This window comes from Diadema antillarum, unplaced genomic scaffold (genome assembly GCF_040938485.1).
Source record: "Diadema antillarum isolate AM-2024a unplaced genomic scaffold, OU_Dant_1.0 scf00000063, whole genome shotgun sequence".
Taxonomy (NCBI): Eukaryota; Metazoa; Echinodermata; class Echinoidea; order Diadematoida; family Diadematidae; genus Diadema; species Diadema antillarum.
This window is the reverse complement of record NW_027270952.1, coordinates 2,188,643-2,211,989: the sequence shown is the minus strand read 5'-3', so window position 1 is coordinate 2,211,989 and position 23,347 is coordinate 2,188,643. Positions and strand designations below refer to the sequence as shown.

The 23,347-nt window shown below is 39.8% G+C and overlaps 1 protein-coding gene across 1 annotated transcript; it reads left to right on the top strand.

Moving 5' to 3' along the window:
* Positions 1-113: 113 nt before the first annotated feature.
* On the top strand, positions 114-15,807 carry LOC139716289 (uncharacterized). Its single transcript, XM_071627854.1, has 6 exons — positions 114-414; positions 4,242-4,635; positions 5,707-5,781; positions 7,923-8,015; positions 8,936-9,167; positions 11,410-15,807. Exons 1-6 carry the CDS (start codon positions 207-209, stop codon positions 11,740-11,742), a joined length of 1,335 nt encoding a protein of 444 aa, XP_071483955.1. The 5' UTR covers positions 114-206; the 3' UTR covers positions 11,743-15,807.
* The last annotated feature ends 7,540 nt before the right edge of the window (positions 15,808-23,347 follow it).

Here is a 23,347-nt window from a genome sequence, read left to right as displayed (position 1 = left end):
TGCATGCTACGTACATGCACCGTGAACGTATCGCCCAAGGTAGATTCCGATGTAAACATTAGCGAAATGTGCGTACGTGCTCCCCATTCATTTTAGTACACGCTTGAAATAACGCCATTTTTAATGACGGGGATTTCAGGAAGACAGCGCGTCTTATAGCGTAAAATATCTTCATCATCCTTCATATTTCGAAGGATATTTTCACCATGGATGTCACTTACACTATAGGTGTAAGTGATCGATTCCTTTTGGGGTTTGATTCTGTATCAGATCCTCAAGATATATTTGCCGAAAACGAGCAACACCAGAAGGAGAAGAAGGAGAAGAGCAGCAAACATGCTAAGCAGCACAAGAAACCTGAGCAGGCGTCTGCCAAAAAAGCACCTGAACCAGAACAAAAAACAAGAAGAGACGGTATGAAACATAATTTATTTGCCTCATTTAAGCAATATTAAGATTTCAGCATTCTTATTGTGTGTCTTGGAAGCTCATGTAATCAGTATTTGAAGAATATGAGCAGTGAAACTATAGGGACTGCCTGTGCTGTTACCCACGTTTTGCATATTGTAATTCGTCATCCACGTTTTTCATCGTGGTCATTCACTTGCTCATACGACACATGCATGTAGGGCAGGAAGGTCACCGAATACACGTGAAATCATGTCGAGTGAAGACGGAACTCCCAGCTGCTAGTGCTACCGTAGCTGGTCATCCTTGTGACCTTGAGCACAATGGAGTAGAGCCTGTACTGTAGGACGACTGATACGATGTTTTGTTATTTAAACTGTGATATTATTTAAACTGTGATATTTAGTAGAACATGTCGTGTGCAGCGAGAGTTTGTAACAAATAGGCCTTGAATGAATCAAATGGTGGTGAGGCATTCTGAGGTACAATGTAAATGCATCATTGCTGTAAATGCATCATTGCATGGCTATGCTGGTCACAATACTCAGCTGATACTGTAGTCTGTAGCCAGCACATACATTGTTAACTGCGACCAGCAGCCCCAACGTACAACGTACAGTGTTGGGGCTGCGCCGTTTTGGCATCGATATTTTAATGTTGTACCAAACGGGTGCCGTTCCGGCGCTGTATTTCCTTAATTTTTCAACAAAAACTATTGGGAATACTTACATGGGTCGACTAAACCTAAATGATTCACATCGGCGACTGTTTGATGCATTTCATTGCTTATGATGCAGAAAATGCTGTCTTATAAGGCAAATATCTTCAGCTCACCGATGCTCACTAAAACTCACAATCACTTGCACATGCGCACACAATGCATTCAGTGCAGTGCATTGACAGCTGTATTACTCGCTACATGATGCATATTCACCGTGCGATGATGCATTATTCATATCCTTTTGCGTCCGTAACGTTGACGTCATTGTTTACGCATGCGTAGATGCGTACTGATGGATATACACGTTCAAAATAGCAGCAAAGCTCTCCACTAGGGCAGACCGCCTAGGCCTACTCCTAAAAAATGTGAAAAATTATGCAGTTTCCAGATAAATTGGTGAGAAGGACCAAGGCAATGGGGTAGTGTATATTTCATTTTATATTGTCACTGTATTTATGATGGACATTTAGCCATGGTTTATTTGTGAAGTTGCCGTATATGTGGCAATAGGGAGTTGTTCGTGATTCTCACTTGAACGAAACTGCGGGGTAGCCGCCAGGACCCCGCCGCAGAGCGGCGGGTCTCCGGGGCTAATACATTGTATGATGTGTTGCATGCATGCATAAAATCAGAGCAGAGCTAGCCAGGGGATACTGTAGCTAGTCTAGAGTCTTACAATCTTAGCCACCACCACCGAAAATCTAGATGTACACCAAGCCATGAAATGAGATCAATTATCCGTAGATTAATATGTAATATAGACATGAACAGTGTTTAAATCAGACAATTTTTTCGTTTTCTTGAAAAAATCTCGCATTTTACTAACTCTTCGTGTACACGATTTTGCTATTGGGATAGTGGTGGCTTTGATTCGCCCATCATCGTAAGTAGAGAGCCTGCTAGCGCTGAGCCAGCGCGCGGCCTGCGCGGCGTCCGCGGGCAGTCGTAAATCACACAACTCCCATAGCGACTCCGCGGCAGCAACCGCGAAGCTCTCCAAGCGCTCCGATCGGGTAGCCAATTTCACTGAAACAGGCATTGCAAGGTCCATTTCGTGTACCGTTCTTACCACCTTCGGGTGCTCGAGGGCAATTAATCTTCCTTTCAAAAGTTCAGAAAACACTTCAATTTTGAAAAAAGTGAAGTATCGATACTGCCATATTTTGCCCTATGTGGATTAAGCACTCAATACACCAAAGGTCACGGCAAATAAGTGCGAAATTTCATCTTGACGTGCTGATCAGATCCTCCTCGGGCTTCTAGCGATAGCAGACGCAAACCACGTACAGGAAGGCAAAAGTAGTTCAGGTTTGTGATTCGAGCATGTTGTTTGACATATGGCGGTATTACTTCTGAAAAGAATGATATCAATGCACCCCTGTCATACCTGCTACAGCTAGCGATCGTTGCTTGTTGAGCACTGCGTGCGTGTGTAGAAAACGATGTGTGTGCGCAGCAGCGCCATCTAGTGCCGAAGACGGGTCCTATCTACAACATTGTATTTAACCATGTGTAACGTTAGACCTCTGAAAAAAAATGTTTTTATGAAAAGATGAGTGGACATGCATGCTGTAACTGTTAATAGCATTTATCATATGAAAATCAGATGTACACCAAGCCATGAAATGAGATCAAATATATGTAGATTGATACGTAATATAGATCTAGACATGAATAGTGTTTGAATCGGCCAATTTTTTTTTGTTTTCTTGATAAAATTGTGCATTTTAATAACTTTTTGCATTTATGATTTTCCATTGTAGTGATGGCTTTGATTCACCCATTGTCGTAAGTAGAGAGCTCGCTAGTGCTGAGACAGTGCGCGGCGCCTGCATACGCGGAATGGCAGTTGTAAATCACACAACATCCATCGTGACTCCCGCAGCAGCAACCGCGAAGCTCTTCCTGGGCTGCGATCAGGTAGCCAATTTCACTGAAACCAGGCATTGCAAGGTCCATTTCGTGTACCGTTCTTACCACATGCGCTTACGTGAGGTCGATAAATCTTTCTTTCAAAAAATCAGAAAACATTTCCATTTTGAAAAAAGTGAAGTTTCGATACTGCCATATTTTGCGCAATGTCGATTAAGTACAAAATACTCCAAAGGTCAAAACAAATAAGCGCGAAATTTCGAAGTAGCATGCTGAACAGATCATCCTCCTCAGGCTACTAGCGGTAGGTAGCAGACGCAAACCCACGCACACAGGAAGGCAAAAGTAGTTCAGGTTTGTGATTCAAACATGTTTGCCATACAGCCGTATAACTTTTGAAAAGAATGATATCAGTGCACCCCTGTCATAAACTTATACAGCTAGTGATCGTTGCGAATGGGCTCAGAAGTCGAGCACTGGGTGCGTAGAAAACGATGTACGTGCGCGACAGTGCCATCTAGTGCTGAATGACGAATGCTACTGTTAATCAGTGAGCAGGTTCTATGGTTAAAGATCTTCTTGTTAAGTCTACATGTACCTCCTTCAATAAACTGAAGATTTTTGCAGGCTGTGTTATTTACATAATAATACAGTTTACAGATCTTTACAAGCACTATAACAAATGTGAAGAGCAACACAAAGACGAGAGTAAAATGCCCCATTTGCGGCAGTTTTAGGGTTTTACCACATTGTAAACAAATCGGGCAAATTATTTTCAAGTGTTTCATATAACATAGACAAGATTATCTATAAACACTATCGCTGTCATAAAAAATATGACCAATGACAAATGCAGTGGTCAAGATTGACCAGGGCAAAACCCAGCACAGTTTTCACTGATATGCGCTGTAGTAACTCGGCTTGCGGCACAATGTACAATTCCTATACAATGCACGCGTGCTCTGCGATCTTCAGCTGAACGCCTTCACATGGCTTGCAAACGTTGTGAAAGCACGTAAAAAAAGCTGGCGCCCATGCACCAACTGCAAATAGGGATCGCTATTCTGGCTGTGTTGTTGATGTCTGTCTTGTGTTTTTCTGATTTTTTTCGATGGTAACCACTTCCAGAAAAAAAATGGTGGCAGACATCGGCTCGTGAAAGTTCTAGTTTATGTGAGGACATATTTTCAAAATCCATGAATATTTAAAACCACACTTTGTACTGCATATTTTATAACAGATTCTAGGCAAGAAAGAAATGATCGCACAGAATCTGGAAGGAGACGAGATGGCGGCGGACGAGGAGGTCGCGGTGGAAACCAGGACAGACCAAACTTTAGAAGAAACCGAGACAACAGGAGATCTGTAGAAGGCCAGGACCACTTTGAGAACCAGGAGAACCAGGCTCCGTCTGAGTTCAGGAGTAGTGGCGGTGACAGGCCCCAGCGTGACTACCGGGACCAGGGAGAAAGGCCCCCACGCACTGAATACCGCGACCAGGGCGACAGGCCCAGGGGTCGAGGAAGGGGAAGAGGAGGTCGCGGTGGCCGAGGGGGATTTGGTGGCAGTGGTGGAGGACGCGAGTTCCGTGGAAACAAACGAGAGTTTGACAGACACAGTGGCTCTGACAAGAGGTTTGTTGTATGATAAATGTGAATAAGGGAAGGGATGGGTTCAGATACTTGATGTACATTGTGTTCTTCCACTTGCCATCCATTCCTACTGCTCTGCAAAATCATTTGCTTATTTCCCCTATGTAATCTTGCTGTGATAAGCTTTTGATACATGTTCTCTACATTTCCTAAACCCCAAAATACACCAGGGGGAGGGGAGAGTGTATTTGTAGGTTATTGTGAAGGAAGTATGAGACAGACGTATGGAAACTGCATTTTGTCCCAAAATGATCTTTTTTTGTGTGTGTCGATAATTGCTGATGACCAGGGTGGAAGCATGATAGATTAGAAAGCTTCTGCCAAGCTGCTTGGTGGTATTTTTATCCTGCTCTCATGCTTTGAATTTGAAGATGAGAGCATCAACAATTTGATGATTCTTTTTCTCTCGGGTGCAATGCAATCACTTTTGGGTTTTTAAATCATGAATGCCTTTATTCTGAAATTCATGTCATTTCTGTCTAATGATTTTATTGCGGCAGGTTTTCATGACATGAAATGCTTTCACTTACATTTGTACATTATGTAGATTATCTGTAAACATTTTGGGACAGAAATATTATGCTATTACAACTTCTATAGTAGTTTGCTTGGGAGGGGAATGAATAAAAACTCTATTGCCATTGTATATGACATTTTTAAGAAAAGTTGTTTTATTTGTGTTGCAAGTTGCCCTTTGCATACGTGTATATACCACATGTAGTTATGCTGTAGTGTATCCATGTGTGTTCTTATATTTTTGCATTATTTCAGTTTATTGTGCTTTTAAATGTAGAATGATATTCAGCTAATTGTCCCATTCTCTGATTTATTGGGTTTATTTTTAGTCTTATTTTATTTTTGCTTCCTCCCCCTCCCCCCTCTCTACCTGTTCTGTGCATGACTCCAATACCTTCCCCTGCTTGCTCCCATCCCTCCACACGTACGCTACTACTTGTCTTACATGTACATATTGTGTGTATCCAACATCACACACAAACGCACACACAAACACACATGCATCCAACCCGAACCGTTCCTGCCTTGGTCTCCCAGCAGCTCATACAAGGCCCAGGAGAAAAGGGACGGCGGTGGCCAGCACAACTGGGGCAACGTGAAGGATGATGTCAAGTAAGGCCACAAACCTGCCAAAGAGAGTGGAGCATAAAATTCAGTGGAATCTTTACATGCCATGTGCAGAGATGCCAACTGTTATTGTCTTGTAGTGTTTTGTGTCTTTTTTTTTTTGCCTAAAATACTGCAGTGTTTTGTGGGTTTTATTTTCCCAAAATACTGCAGGTTTCATGGAAAAATGTTTTCCCAAAATTGTATCACTGTACGTGTATTTTGCTGGAAAGGTAGATTTCATGTGTTTCCACCAAGAATATACCTTTTCATCCTTTACAATACAAAAGTTGTAGTTACTGCAAAGCTGTGTACAAAGTTGGCATCCCTGTGTGTGCACAGAGCTGTGTAATATATCTGTAGTGTTGCTGTGGTAGCTCTTTCCACATATTAGGTGTGCCTTTGAGTATTCAGGTGAATACTCATTGCATGGGACAACACAGGTCCTCAAGATTCCCAATGTTTCTGGCATGTATGCATCATAAATCACAGCTTATTTCAACTGGGATTTTTGACATGAAGAGTAGATGGAAGAGAGAGACAGATATTTGTAATCTTTTGTATGGGAGTCAATTTTGACAAAATTATTGTATGAAATGGTGGGTTTTCTCTGAGCTTTTGGATATAAAGGTGATGTCATTCTCAATATGAAAATTGATATTAAAACTCATCTGTTTCACTCACTCAAATAGTTCAGTCTTCACCATTGATTTGTAGAACATACTTAAACTATGTGAGTGATGTAAAAAAGAGCAAGAGAAATATGGGGCGTTATCTTCAATTCTCTTATTAAAATCATCAATGCTTTGAGAACAAAAATGTGCAAAGATGGTTGCATACAAATGATGATACATGTACAGTAAGTGAAGTTTGAAGGAGAGATATGGGGAGATAATCCTCTACCTGTAGGAAATCAAACATCTATTTAAAAAAAACAAACACATATTGATTCTTTGTCTGTTGTCAGACACATGTAGTCTCATGCATATTGACTCTTGACTTCTTCATTCATGTACTCATGTACTGAAGATTCCACTGTATTTTATGTTGTCTCATCTTCTGTAACTCTTAAGACACAGAGTACCCAAATATGTTCACCTTACATTTGCCCGGAGCAGGTTGGCCCCAGTGTTCTTTTAGGGCTGGAATCATATAAGAGAGTGCCGTCACTTTGTCCAATTTTGTCTCTAATTTATCATACCCAGACCAAAGAGGACCCAAACAAATTTTCAGAGTGGAGTGTTTATCCCGCATAGTGTTTGTGTTGACTCTTTTTCTGCCTTCTGCGTGCTTAATTCTTTTGTGTGCCCATTTAAAATATCAGTGGCTGTGGTGTTTACTGTGCGCTCCATCTGTTGCCAATACTCTATGCCATGCAGCATTGTTAGATGATTAATCCCTCTCCCTTTTTATTAGATACACCTCTTACTTGGACTGCTTTGGAGAGCAGCAATTGTGAAAGTCTTTTCCTTTGGTTGGACATGAGTAGCTATTGTGTTGTCATTCTTGGAAGGGATTATACCCTCGGATTGTTTGCCTGTGGGCTCCCAGATAGTGTGTTGAGACCAGATTGCAATAATGCATTGAAGTGTTGTAAGCTTGAAAGGTGTAAGACTAGGTGAGATTGATATGCATATGATCCGCTATAGGGTGTAATGTGTTTTTTTAACCCTCAACCCACTAGCATTGACTGCAGGTACAAGTATACTGCCATTGGTAATGATACAATTGTAGGCGGGTTACGTACAATATATGTTACAAATCTCAGAGAGAAAAGAATATGTACTTGAAGGTATGGAATTCAATTTTTTTTTAGATAACTGTCAGGAGTGTAGTGACATAATTTTCCATGGCAAGATTATTTCATGCAATGACTGGGGGTAACAGGGAGAAAGTAAGACATTAGATGTAAATATATCACAGAATACTGAGTCAATAAATTCAAGTTACAAGGCACTATTGCCGCTAGTCTTTATAACCTCTCTGTAGTTTGTAGTTTTATTTTGTAGAATAATGCACAGGTTACAAAGCAGAAAAACAAGGATACTCAGATTTATGCGTAGGCCATGCTGTTGCTAGTGGATGGCTTGCTAACATTGATCTCCAGTGAGTAGGGACTGATTGTGACTTCTCTTTGCATTCCACAGGGATTTGAACACATCGAATGCCACTGACGAATCAGCAGGCAACCCTGAATGGACCCCACAGACAGATGGCGAACCCAACGAGAATGCACCAAGGTAAATTTCTGTCATCCCAGTGTCTCCGGAAATTTGTGGGAGGGAAGTGATCCTTTCCAACAAATTTTCCTAGAAATCATATTGTTTTGTGTGCTTTTACATAGATCTTGCAATGAACACAAGCAATGAACATTAATGTCATGCTGCATTGTTTCAAAGACAATTCAATTGAATGATTGACATTGTGACAACAGTTTCAATTTAATGTTTCATTCGGTCATTTCTTTTCTCATTTGTGTCGATATATTGCGTTTTCTTTTTCTTTTCTTTTTTCTTGTTTTAAGGTAGGAGAGTTGTGTCAGATACTGTACAGCAAGATATTTTCGTTATTTTTTGTTATTTACACACAGTACTTCAGATTGCCTGTTTTGAGTTCTCCAACCTAGTGTGCACACACATTGGAATGAGATGTGTTATGCACTGTCAAATTGTTGAAAAACCAGGGAGGTGATATAAATCTGTAATTCTCATTCACAAAAACAAAAACGTCTCTCGAAAATATGTCATGACCTCCTCATTCGTGAAAATATCTTTTTTATGCAAAAATAGCAGCTTATACAGTATACCTCACTCTTGGGTATAAAAAAAATTGATCATTTCACAAAAGCACCATCTCGCGAAAATGTACATGACCTCATTTGTGAAAATACTTCTATGTGATAATACAACTTATATGGTATACTTTACTCTTTGGGTATAACAAAATTGTCATATAACGAAGAAAACTGCCCATCCTGAGGACTTCCTTATATTGCGATTAGCCTTAACGTCACTTTTTTCTGTTGTTATTTGATTATAATAATGATGATGATGATGATGATGATGATATTTATTTATTTATTCATTTGTTTATTTATTCATTTATTTATTTATTTATTTGTTTATTTATTCATTTATTCATTTTGCTCATTATTTTATAGTGAATCTGTTCCCAAGGAGGGAGAAGAGAATGAAGTGAATGCTGAGGACGGTGAGGAGAAGGAACCTGAGAATAAAGAGATGACCCTGGATGAGTACAAGGAGCTGCAGGCCAAGGAGCGTGCCAAGAGCCAGTTCAACCTGCGACGTGCCGGAGAGGGAGAAGATAACTCGCAGTGGAAGCAGACGTACATCCTCAAGAAGGAGGCAGCCAAGGATGGAGACGCTGACAAGGTACTGTAAAACGGGGAGTGTTGGCATGCATTTTAATTTCATGGATTTCGCGAGAGCAAGATTGGCAAAATTAAAATGCACATGAAAGTTCTTGTCTACACTATATGCATTGAATGTTAGAGGCAACTTCAGAAAATTTCGTACCGCGTAAAAGGCTGTGGGCTCCAATTGGCGAAAATTTCATGCCGCAAAAATATCGTGTTTTACAGTATATGGATAGAAAGATGGCAGGCAAATATCTAGAAATAGTGACATAAAGGACTTATTTGTGTTACTGTGTGTGCTCACTGACAAGGCATGCTATTTTTAAACATTGTAATTATCATTATGCCTCCGCCAACAAAGTGGCCGGAGGCATTATGTTTTCGGGTCGTCCGTCCGTATGTCCGTCCCGTTTTGTTTTTGTCTATCTCAAGAACCGTGTGGTGGTTTTACATCAAACTTGGTATGAGGGTATATCCTGGGGGGATAATACTTTGTTTGGATTTTAGGGTCACAGGGTCAAAGGTCAAAGGTCACAGGTTATTTTGTGAAAAGGTTGAAAATTCATGTTTTTCTCCATATCTCGCAAATGGTCCAAGGTATCTTCATGGAACTTAGTATATATGCTTGTTCCAGTGGGCAGTGATTATCTAGGGAAGTTGGGGGTCATGGTTCAAAGGTCAGGGGTCAAAGGTCAAGGTCAACTCCTCAAAATATCACTATCCTTATATTTATGCAATGCCTGAAGGGTTTTTTTTTTTTTAACTTGATGTATACATGTATTACCCAATATGTATTCTGCGGGAAGTTTCTTGCCAAAAGGTCAAAGGTCAAGTGAAAGTGCTGAATTGCACTTTTTCCTCCATATCTCAAAAGTAACTCAAGGTATCATCATGAAACTTGCATATTTATGCATGTTCAACCTAACAGTGATTCTCTTTGGAACTGTGAGGTCAAAGGTCAAAAGCCAGGTTTAGATAATGCTATTTTCCCATTTGATACTGAAATTATACTTTTTCTCAATACCTTGAAAATTACTCAATGCATAAACTTATAAAAGGGTCAAAAGTCAAGTAAAAATCATCAGTTCCCCAAATACCTGCACTCTGACATTTTAATCATTCATCCAATTGAACCTAGTTCTAGGAAAGTGAACATTCAGCACATTTGTGTCAAACCTGTCATTTTGATATTTTGCCAATTGTGTGAAACTGTCATCACACATTGTCAAGACATTGTACTATAGACCTATTAGGAGAACCATGCATTATGGCGGAGGCATATCAGTCGCCTTAGCGATATATCTAGTTTTCTTTTGTTTTCATTTCTACTTTATTTTTCGTCATGTCACAAAGCACCTTGACACTTAATCACGAAATCACAGTGGCGCTGTATAAATCTTGTGTATTGTTCCATTACCTGCCTGCATGGTGGACATGCCGATTTCAGAATCGCCAAGGTTCCCCAATGAAGCAGGATCTCCCTTAAAACTGATCTATTTCTGTCCTCACAAAAGAAAAGAAAGCCTCCCTTATTTGGACACTATATTTGCCCAATGAAATGCATGTAACACAAAAGTCTTGCTGATTGCCCTTTGGAACGTCCCTAATTTTCATGAATGTTGACACTGTGATGCCAACTTGAGGGCTTAAGTACAGTATTTCCTATAGCCGCGTTCTTTATGCATGTTTCTGCTTCTTTTTTCATTATTTTCTTGTTTTTTTATTGCCCATGCTGCATTCTTGGCCCACGTTAGGACAGAATGGAACATAATAAAATATTTATTTAGAACTGCAGAATATATATTTCAAACTTGCAATCGGTCGTCTTGTTTGCACTCTTGATCAGCAGAAAATGTCCCATACAGTCAGCCTTGTCTAAGTTGAATCCATTTGGACTGAAGAAATAGCTTGGACTTTGAGAAAATTTGACTTATAAGGGATTAGAATTATTACCATATAAAGAGAAAGGAAGTTGAAAAGACCTTCGACTTAGCCGATTATTCGACTTATGCGAGGTTGATTTAAGCTAGGTTGACTGTATTCTATTTCATAGATGTCAGATGCATCTGTGAGTGATCTTATCTTCCCTTTCCTATCAAGTGAAAGTTAAATGCAACCTTCAAATAATTCCCAGTTTAGGTTACCTGTTCAGCATTTGTTGAAAAGTGAGAAGTTAAGCCATTGCAGAGGCACTTGTCATTATGCCTAGAGTGCGAGCGAAATGGTGACATCAGGTGGTCTGTTTATCTCATTCTCAGCACCCGGACATTTACCCGAAGGACCGCCCCAACAAGCAAGCAGCATCCGACCTGATCAACTTCACCTTTGCCGATCAGCAGGGTGGCGGGCGCGGGCGTGGTGGCCGTCGAGGGGGCCGCGGCGGGCCACGTGGAGGCGGACCGGGTGGACGAGGACGGGGTGGCGACCGCGATCGTGATCGTGATCGCGATCGCGCGGGAAGAGGTGGGCGTGGTGGCTTCGGAGGAGGTGCTGGGGGTGGCGGCGGTGGTCGTGGAGGCAGGTATCGCGACGAGTCCGCCATTCTGGTGGATAACGAGGAGGAATTCCCCTCCCTCACTCCTATGAAGTAATGGCAACGTCATGTATGCGTAAATGTTTGCCATGAAGGGAAAAAAAAAACAAAGATACGATGGTGGTTAGATAATGTGCTGTGTAATTTATTCCCAAAGGTGTATTTTCAACTGCAGTTACGGCATTTGGAGTAATTCACGTTCACTGAGGATGTCAAGAAATAGAATAAAGGAAGCAAGGCTGCTCCAATTTTATGTCCCATTTCCTCTGATGTCTGTAGGCAAACCTTTTGTTGTGTAATCAATAATAGCCAGTGAGCAGAAGTTATTTTCTTTCAGCACTATCATCACAAAATTATGACAGACCAACTACCCATCTTTAAATTCTTTACATTGCCCCATTTTATATGCTGTCTCTGTTTTCTAGTAGAAATCTTCCAGGTGTAGCGATTAGGGTGTTTGTCTTGAACATAGCAAAGTAAGTTGGCTTTTGCAAAAGAACGTGATAATGTAACTCTCTTTAAATTTTAGTTGCTGTGTGCAGTGATGCCAGAGTGGTATCACTCCAGCAGTGTGATCAGTGACGAGTTTCCATTCTTTGTACCTATGATTGGATAGTGGATTGAGCTGCGTGTGTAATGTCCCACAGGAAAATGTATCTACCTGGTAGGATCTGGTATTGACATTCGCGTAGTTCTATGCTCCTGAAATACTTGCAACTGCAACGGTTCATGTTGCCATTTGCTCTGTATGTCATCCCATTGTAAAGATGTGTTCCAGTGGGAAGCAAGCCCTTGTCTGTGAGTTAGTACCTGGAAATTTTGTAGTCCTTTTGTCTTTTTTTTTTTTTTAAAATCCCTCAAATAAAACATGTCAATGACTAGGGATGTGGACATAAATTGACCTGTCGTCTTGTGCATGGAAAGAATGCCTGTAATTGTAAGAACGACTCTTGAGTTTCCTTGTGGCTGTGTGTACGAGCGACAGTGATGTTTGCATTACCAATGCTGATCTGGTCAAGAGCGTATCAGGTAGGCTAGGGATCGGCATACTTCTCCGAGGACAGTCTCGTTTATTTGGAAACCTTGCGATGTGTGAATTCGGGGACGAGCAGTTCCACTGAACAATTTCACACCGAGACGCGGCGTACTGGTGTGTTCATAGTGGCTGAGAAACAAGTGAGGTGTACGTATTGCTTAACATGTGAGGGAGAGTAACATGGCGGAAGAAAGTGAGACCCGGCTCACCAGTTTTCCCGGACTGCTTGGCACTGGAGAAGTTAACTGCAAGTAATATACTAGGTGTGATTGCTGGGAATTATCAAGCATACATTGCCATCAGTAGACTGGTGCCTTTTTTCTTCATTTTTTTCTCTTTTTGGTTGTTGTTCATAATGCTGAGCAGTGATAAGAAGAAAAAAAAAGATTAATAAACTTCAGCAGAAGTGGAGAGGCAAAATGCTATATTTGAAAGAAACAATTACAATTGATATCTGTATTTGTTGCCAAAAAAAAAGTTTATAAGAAATGCAAGAAATGAAGAGAAGTACTAAAATGAGAAGTAATGCCTATTAAATCACAATGTGGAAATATTTCCAGGTTTTGTGTTCTCCAAGGTCGTTTTTTGCTTTATTGAAGACTTGTATACAGCAACAACACAAACTTGGACATTAATCTGGTTCTATATTCACCATATTTCCCTGTACAGACACTATTAAATTGAGAAAATGTGGCCAAAACCCAGTAATGAAACTTTGCGGATTATCCCCGCATTTGGTAAAGAAGGCAGTAGTCACCTTTTCTTTGTGCATATATTTGTGTATTGTGCTTTCACTGAGCTGATACATCTTAGCATGAGTCTGGCCCTGACAGGATTTTTGGTGTGAAATGTGTTAGCCTTTGAATTTGCTCTCTCTCTCTCTCTCAGAAGATGAAAGAAGCACAAAAGGGAAAATTTGGAGAAGAAATCTCTCATCCACTGAAGTTGCAGCTTATAAACATGTCGGCAGATGACAGCGGTGTTACATGTCTGTACAAACTTTTACGTTGTGATATGTCATTTCACAAGGAGGCATCATGGTGGGAATATTTGGGCATGAAGTGTTTGCAGCATACGTACGTGTATGATACTTGAATGTCTTGACTGACAAGGGTCAGGACTTGCTAGATAAATTATGTCTTGCATCTTTACTCAACGGAAATTTAATGTTGAATGTCTTTTTTTTTCTTTTGATATATCTATATATATATATGTAACTTGATTTGCATGATGAAATTAATTCGATTTGCATGGTAGCCCCGGTGTAACAAGTTACTTTTTTCTATTGGACAATTCAAAAGAAACCCCTTTTGAACAAAGTGAAATCAGGAGTGCTATGCAATCATTGGGGTAAAAAATACTAAACAAGAAAAAGAGAAAAAGGGCAGACACCTGGCTCATCAGTGAGCGTCAGTGGAATTTAAGCGAAACAAGAGTTTCACGGTGTTCATTATGTGTGCCATCAGGTCTTGAGTGTGTTATTGGCGAGTTCATGGTATCGTCATTCACTGTACATGGTGCGTCATCGCTGCTTAGCTGAGATCAGGGATTATCCCTGGATGTGGATGCCTCTAAGGAATTGCTTTCTTAATTTTGCAAGGCAACTTGCCTCTTACACATACAAAAGCAGCCAGTTTTGTTTTGTCACTCCACCGAAACAAAGAGGACATTTACATTTGTAACCAGGTTTGTGTGGAATTATGAAATGCTTTAGCTCTCTGTCGAGTTGTCCATAAAATGAATGGAAACTTCACAAAGTTGGAGATACAGCCGTGTAAAAGAGCAAGCTCATTCCTGGTCCATGTAATATAACACAATACATGTACATACCTGTATTAACATCGGGGTGAAATCTCTTCAACAAGTGCACTCATGTGGAGAATGCCTTGTGGAATCTGTTGTGGAGTAGACAAAACTCTGCTTGGGAGGAGAAGATTCTGGAAAATTTTCAGTGCATGAATTTGCTGCTGGGGGGAGGGGGTTGACCGAGGCCTTGAATTTAATGGCAGTGCATCTGAGAGTTTTAGTTTTTTTACATTTGTTTTAATATTTTTATTTTTTGTGGAAGGGCCAGATATGACATGTACAGATGTTATTCCTATCCCTCCATAATTTATGAGGAATGGCATACAATATAAGATATTCTCACATGTTTAGGTGTGTCTTCTTTTTCACTTTGGTTTTATCCCATGCATTTTGCCAGTGTATCAATTTCCAGCATCTGATCTTACTGCTAGATCTTTATACAGATATGTTTGTGTGAAACTCCTTTGTGTTATTCCATGAAGTCTAATCCTCCATTTTTCATCATCATCATCATCATCATAGCCAAGCTGTATGAGTATTTGAGTTGGTTTTTTTATTGTTGCAATCTTGTTACAGCATTCTTTCAATGCTGATTGCAGGATAGTCCTGCATCTTTTTGAGTTGATGAAAATGTCTCCCTTGTTTTTCTCCAAAAAAAAAGCTGTAAATTTTGTCAAAAAAAAAAAAACAACCTTTGTACTTTGCATCGCATTTCTGTTGTGTAAGTTATCAGAGCTCTGTCCAAGATATTTTTCATTTCCTGTTCTGGATGGCATGTAGAAGATGTAGGCAGTGATTGTCCAGCTCTTTTACCTGCAAAGCATGCTCCAGGAAATGTCAGCCAAACATTCGGTTGTTCATTTCACCAATGTCCACCCCCCCCCCCCCCCCCCCAAAAAAAAAAGGGAACTATTGCCAAGACAATATCATATGACTACAAGTTATGCTGGAGTGTCCTGTGTAGTCATAATTGATACTCAAAAAGATGTGTCATTCAGAAAACCACCGTAAGTTTTTGTTACCATACATCACTAGTTCATAAAAGATGTGGTGGGGTGTTCATTGCTGAAATGAGTTCACAGGATGTGGCAAACTCATGGAAATGGAGCATAGTTCTTCCCACAAGCACATCTTGTGTTGCCAAGAGTCAAAGCTGTATAGAAATGTGTTTAATTTACATCTTGTGAATATCATACCATGTTAACAGAAGCCCCCTCGATTCACATGTCTCTCCATCCATTCTTCAGAGGTGAAGCATTAAAACGAGAGAGAACCAATGAATACACGAGGTGCAAGGTGTTCTTTGTGAATGTGATTGAATGCTGAGTGATGGCCAGAGCTATGAAATTGTTAAAGCATGTGATTGGTGGTTGTGTGGACATCCAAATGCAGACCTCCGGATGATTTTCAGACTTTTACATTTGAACAACTATAAATTATTTATACCGAGTACAAAGTTCTAGAATTCATCGTGTTGGGATGAGGAATAAGAATGTTTTCAAAATTTACAACAAATTGCAATGAACAAGGATGTTGACATGGCAGCCTCACCATAAGAATGGGCTCAAGGAAGCAGAACAAAAGAAGAAGGCATGCATAGATTCTACACATCTGTATAGATTCTGTCATCATCAACACTGTTCAGTATAATTTGTTACATGTACAAGATTTTTCAGAGTATTAGTTTCTCTGCTCAAGGACCACAATAAATCCCAGAAATTATATAATATATACATGGAGCTGTCGATTTGTGTACTACAGTACATGATGTGAAATTTTGAAAATCTTCTGGAATGCCCCTTTAATTACATCCAATGGTTTTTATAGGAACTACATGTACACGTACCATGAATACTGCCTCTTGAGCAAAGTATTGCTTTCATTCTCCTGGTCATGTAAAACATTCAATACATGAGTACAATAAGTGCACATGTAAAACATGCAGAAATGTTGAACAAAGGATTATTAGGGAACTGTTTAGTTGTGAAGTGTAGCTACACATTAGACTTTCAGGTGATATTCGTTGTTTATCAGCAAATGAAAATTGACTTGTCATTCCATGGACCCACTACACATGGACGTTCATCATTCGTTAATTTCATGCACCCTTTCTGTCAAAAGTGTCACAAAAACATTTTAAACGTGCTTTCCTGCTTTGATCTCATTATCACCGCCGACAGCCAGCCTGGATGAAAACAAGACGGCGCTTTGAGAAATCTTTGATGCGCAGAAGATGGTAATTCTGTTAAATAAAAAAAAAGTGCATGTGCATTTGCGAAATGCACATACTTTACAAGAGAAAGCAAATACAATTGTATTTTGGAAGGCTGATTGCGATGTGTAATCCCATAATTTTTCACATCTTTCTTTTGCTCATTGTTCAGAGTAAACATGGACAGTACGCCGTAGATGACATGAATGTCTTGTCATTAAACAATATTACATGCGTGTGCAGAAGTGTCCACTTCAGTAATCGCCAATTTATATTTTGTGACGGGAAAATTGTCACGTTTTCAGGTTTGCGGCTCCCTATTATCGGTGTTTATTCAAATGCACTTGAATCTGAAAAGGCACCTCAACTTCATATGACCGAAATGAGAGAAACGGTTCTTTTGTCAGTGACAATGCATGATTACACTAACGTTATTGTCCGAACATCTTAATGTACTTGTTAGGATGCACATATCAGGTGTGAAATAGGTTCCCAAATAGGGTTAGTTTCAAACGCTCGAAATATTCCGGAATGGGGATAGTGCCACTTCTTTGTGTTTTTTTCCCTGATTCTCTCCAATGAACATTGTACTCGCTGCATGTTTTCCTGCAAAGCATGCCGATGTGGCCTTTTTTTTTTCGCAGGACATTTTGCCAAATGCACAACATTTACGTCATGCTGTTCCCCCCCCCCCCTTCCAACAACGTGTGATGTGGGGGTAATTGTACTGGCTTCCCTTCAGAAAGTCGGTGATTATGGAGTAATTTTGATGGCATCCCTTTCAAAAGCCCGTGATAGGGGGTCATTATTCTCTAAGAATGTGGAACAAGCATATTATGTATATGTGTACATGTACAGTACGTAATATGGTTGACAGCCTTAGTGTGTGTGTTTGTGGGGGAGTGGGGAGCTGGCAAGAGGACTTTCAAAGAGTCTCAACCAATTCCCCCCCCCCCCTTTTTTTTTCACCTAACTCATTAACTTGCGTTTGAGTGTGGCTGGCCGGACAGTGTGTTGCACACATTTTCTCCGGCCTGACTTGTTGATCTTGAGCAAAATACAACATCAATTCGATAAATAAGTGAACAATTGATAATGTAGAAAACATGGTATTATTTGCCCCAACTGAAGTTACATGTACTAACGTCTTGTGGATGCTACAGTGCCATTTTGGATGCGAATCACTTTAGCTCGACTGTCCTATCTTCTCTGTGTGAGTATACGTATGTTACAGTGTGTGTGTACCTCACTGTAATTTTAGATAATCTATTGTCGCCTTGTGTACCATGGCATTCACTAGACCTTTACAGACAAGAAGACATTCATTAGAATTTTGTGAAAGGAGGTGCAGACTTGTGGTAGCAAATGATACTTAACCTTCAACCATCGAGGTCTTCATGAATAGGGTTTGAGTGACAACGCTTCGCAATTCATGTAAACAGCTTGGGTTCTGCAGCATGACGCTGTGAAGTCATTCTCGGCGCCCTATATCTCCAAGACGATATTTAGACGCTAAGAAAAATGATTCATGTTTCATTGAATTACAAGCCGTATTTCAACACAAATTTCGCAGGAAATACTAACATTTGTTAGAAGCAGTTTGGGAAATAGTTCAAAGTTATAAACACGTAATTTTGTTCTCGTAATGTGCAAATCGAAATGAAAATTAAAACCGAACAGGGAGCTACTCATAAGCTCTTTAATTTTGATAAGCGATGTTGCGCACGCACAGAACTTTTTTTTTTCCTCAGAATGTCCGCGTCGCGAAAATCTAAAGCTCCCTAATGTTTCTTTCTATGATGTGCACATTTGCGCATATCACATGTAGTTTTTTATCTTTTGAATCTGGCATATAGATCTTTGAAATGAGACGAACTCCACCAAAGCGTACTCCAGCGTGATTTTCTACTTAATGCTATTAAAATGTACACAGGTACATTTAATTCAGTGCTCCAATTCAAAGCACACATAAATATCTACTGTTACCTGCACATTGACAGAGAGGGTTAACTGTAGCAGGGGGAACCTTTTCTTCTGTGAGAGCTCTATAGCCCTGAACACTGATGCTCTCTTTTGTCAAAGCACTTGGGTACCATCTACGCCTCCCTGCTTACAACTGTCACAAAACGTACATAGCAATGTAAATTTACAGTATCAATGCAAAAATTATAGGCCCGTGTTCCCTGATGCACAATTTCATTGTAGGTCATCATAAACCAATGGCGTAGTCGGGGAGGGGGGGGGGGGGGATTGGAACTGTCTCCCCCCCCCCCATTTATAATGCGAAGAAAAAGAGAAATTAAAGTTGCGTGTGTATGCACGTAAAGTCGCCGCCTTTAAACTTTTTTTTTCAATGTAAGATTATATAAATGTCAGATACAAGAGGAAATTACCCCGACAGTGGATAAGTGCTTGTCATCCTTTCCCTGTTTTTTCTTTTCCCCCTTTTTCTCTTTAGGATTAAAAAAAAAAAAAAAAAATCTAAGTGAGGTGTGCTCAAACTACAAGGCAATTCAAGTTTGGGAAGACCCTGCATTTTTAACCTTATGTACACGTACACGTCACTGTGGGGATAAAATGTAACTTTTGCAAGGGATTGCTAACCTATCACGGTTGTCAGGGGTGTCGATCGGAAAGGGGGGGGGGGATACATTATAAGCGAACTGAGCGACTGAGAAAGAAGAAAGATCATTCGTACCAATGTGCCCATGAACTAACTTCGTAAGGATGTTTAGGGGCTTACAATATAGATTCCTTTGACATACGAAAGCACGCACACACACACATACACACACACACACACACAAACACATAACACATCCGTTCCATTGATTCCAGACCTCTTTTTTTTGGTATATGTATTTTTGTTTTTTACTTGTTAGCAGATACTTAGTTGCATTTATTTCAAAATTTTAAAAATGATAATGTAATATCGTTTAAGATGGAAAAATGACCAGACCATAACCAATTGTTCACTGGAAGTATATACATAATATATATAATATACATAATATATATATATATATATATATATATATATATATATATATATATATGTTATATATATATATATATATATATATATGTATACATGTTTATATACAGTCAACAAAAAGATAAGTTCCCCTAGCATTTTTTGATATATCTCAAAAAGTACTTTACCGATTTTCATAATTCAAACGGAAATGGATAGGGAATTTTATTACCTATAACATGAACGGCATATCATTGCTACCAGATATCATTATTGGTGTGAAAAATGAATTTTATGTCAATTGATGCATGGGAAAAAGTTGCACTTCAGGTCATATGAATCATATTGTGTACATTTCCTATGCAAGTTAGGAAATGACCTTTTCAAATTGTTATGTAATTCTCAGGAATTTTTCAGGTACAATGTATACTTTTTGAACAATAGGCCTTTTCAAGATGAAAATGTTGGTCGAAGCCATGTCCAATTCCAATGTGGGTTGATCACACTAGTGTGCTTATGGCCATTTTGCATCGTACCACCTCTGCAAATTTTTGAAAGAGGGAGAGCTACGCGTATAGCTTTCCTTGAAGCTGGGGTTCCGGTTACGGAGGTAGCCAGGAGACTAGGGGTTTCGCCCAATGCCATAAGGAAACTTAGAGCAAAGTTTCTGGAAACTGGAGAGGTCACAGATCTGCCAAGAAGTAGCCGACCAAGGGTGACATCTGTCAGGCAAGATACACTTTAGTTAACAGTATGAGGAAGAGACGCCGGGTGGTCATTGAAGCGGATGGTAGACATAATCATTAAATACGTCACTGTGTGCTCATGAAAAGAAAGAGATAGAGAAATATGCAATAAACCATGCTTAAAAGTTCAGAATCATGAGTGATTGTTTGATTTTTTGTGTAAAAATCAATGCAAATCACTATTAAGTGCAACTTTTTTTCATGCATTTTGACACAAAGTGCATTTTCACACCAATAATGATATTTGGTGGCAATGATATGACACTCATTATGAGTAATAAAGTTCCCTATCCATTCCCGTTTGAATTATGAAAATCGGTAAAATACTTTTTGAGATATATCCAAAAATGCTAGGGGGAACTTACTTTTTTGGTTGAGTGTATTTATTATACATATATATATATATATATATATATATATATATATATATGTGTGTGTGTGTGTGTGTGTGTGTGTGTGTGTGTGTGTGTGTGTGTGTGTGTATTCGATGCAAACCCCTTGCTTGATAATTATTGAGTACAAAGTTCAGTCCTTTTAATGAAGACCGTGGCAGAAGGCGAGACTATATCATAAGCCATTGCTTGAAGCGATATCAGTTGTCCTAAAAGTATATAAGAATGGAATCGATGTGATGGACTCCAAAAATAGATGTTATGATAATGATTTCCCATTTTGTATAAGGGAGTTAAACCGCCTAGTTTGCGCTGTGCGTGAATATTGCTGTGTAATTTAGACTGCGGAGTAATATCATCATTGTTCAAAGGGTGAGTTTGTTTATTTTAAGGGAAACATAAAATAAAACATGATAAGGTTTTCACATTGGAGTCAATCATTACAATAATTGTATAGTATTTATTTGTAACTGTAAATTCTCCCCTTTTACAGTCTTGAAAGAAAACAAGAGAAAGGCCGCTTTTATTTTTTTCATGTAATGGGTTTCATTTTTTGCTCTCATTCCAGTGCTTGCTGTTTTTCCTCATACACTTTCCTTTCTTCCTTCTGTTGTTCCCTGCTTCCTAATTTTCCTCGCACTCTTTGTCGTTGTAAGCTTTTCATCACATTTTCTTTTTAAAGCATATTCATTGAGTGTCTACCTCCATTCTTTCATCTCGCAGAATGCATTTAGTACGGTGTATGCTTTTTTTATCAATCACAGACATAAACATACTGTTATTTTTGCTTCTTGTGTAGTATTCATGATTATACATTTCTGAATTCAATCATCACTGTGTACATTGTGTTGAAGAGAAAATAAATTTAAATTGAACTTTTTTCAAAATATCAACTGTATGTTTTTTTTATCGTTTGTTGTTTAATTCTTTTATAAATTGTATATTCTAGTTCTCTTCGGCCAACGTACTCATGTTTGCAAAAAAAGGGAGCAAAGTCTACATCGATAAAAGAGGGGCACGTTTCCACCCCGAATATCGACGCTGGGGTCGGTGCTGCAGTACAGGCGTGTCTGTAATTCAGACTACAGAGCCAATCACTTCCGCGCAACCAGTCGCCACGAGTACAAGAGTTCACCGACTCTATAGTACATGCCTATCACGTGTACAGGTATAAATTTGAGAAAACGCGAACGATGGCATCTTACATAGGTTTAAATGTTGGTGGCAAAATCTACAAGACATCGGAAACGACTCTCTCAAGTCAACCTGGAAGTTTTTTTACCTCTTTGCTGAGTGGTAGCATTCCCAGTGCGAGAGATGATCAGGGGAACTATACAATTGATCGTGATGGCAAAATATTCAGATATGTTCTCAATTACCTCCGGGACAACGAGCTCATTCTACCAGAAGGTTTCAACGAGCTCACCTTACTCGAACGTGAAGCAGATTTCTACCAACTCGAATCTCTCAAAGCTGACATCCAGGCCTTGAGACTGGCGATGGGTAGTGAAACCATTTCTTTAAACGTTGGTGGAACAAACTACACGACAACAAGGGAAGTTCTTTCTCATGAGCCTGACTCAGTTTTTCAGCAGATCCTCCAGGACCAAATCACACCTGTAAATGGTCGGTACTTCTTACCGGGTGACGGGGAACTCTTCCGCTACATACTGAAATATCTCCGGTTCGGATTTCTTGCTCTTCCACTCGACTTTGATTTGTCGTCGCTCGAGGATGAAGCGAGATCCCTGCAGCTTGAGGTCCTCCTAGCACACATCATGATCTGTAGGTCAGTGTTTCCAGCTGGACATGCAGCCGGGACCACTAAGAAGATCGTGGTAATGTTTGCCAGACGGGACGATTTCGTGTTGTTCTCACAAAATGAATCAATTTTGACGAGTTTGTCTAGAGAATTGCTAACAAGAAGTTCGTATCCATCTACAAGGAATGGAATTCGAGTTACATGGATCGGAAAAACTGAGGTGCTCGTGCTACCGATTTGTAGCCTTTAAACAAGGCGACTCGCTCTGCGTGACCCCGTATATAGCGCGTTTACCCTACAAACCTGTTGGCCGGCGAGTGGAGCGAGCCGCCTTTATCCACTCGTTCAGGGATGTGTACTTTTGTCGTTGTTGTTGCTTTATTCTTTGACAAATTTGCGTACAAATTTGACGCAGAAAATACACACGGCACCAAGGCAAGCCTCGTTAATATTAAGTAGAATAAGAATAGTTACTTAATATTAACGAGGCTTTTATATTAACGAGGCTTGCCTTGGTGCCGTGTGTATTTTCTGCGTCAAATTTGTACGCAAATTTGTCAAAGAATATAAAGCAACAACAACGACAAATGTACACATCCCCGAACGAGTGGATAAAGGCGGCTCGCTCCACTCGCCGGCCAACAGGTTTGTGGGGTAAACGCGCTATACGGGGGCACGCAGAGCGAGTCGCCTTGTTTAAAGGCTACCGATTACTCTGAACAAGTCTCGGGCAGG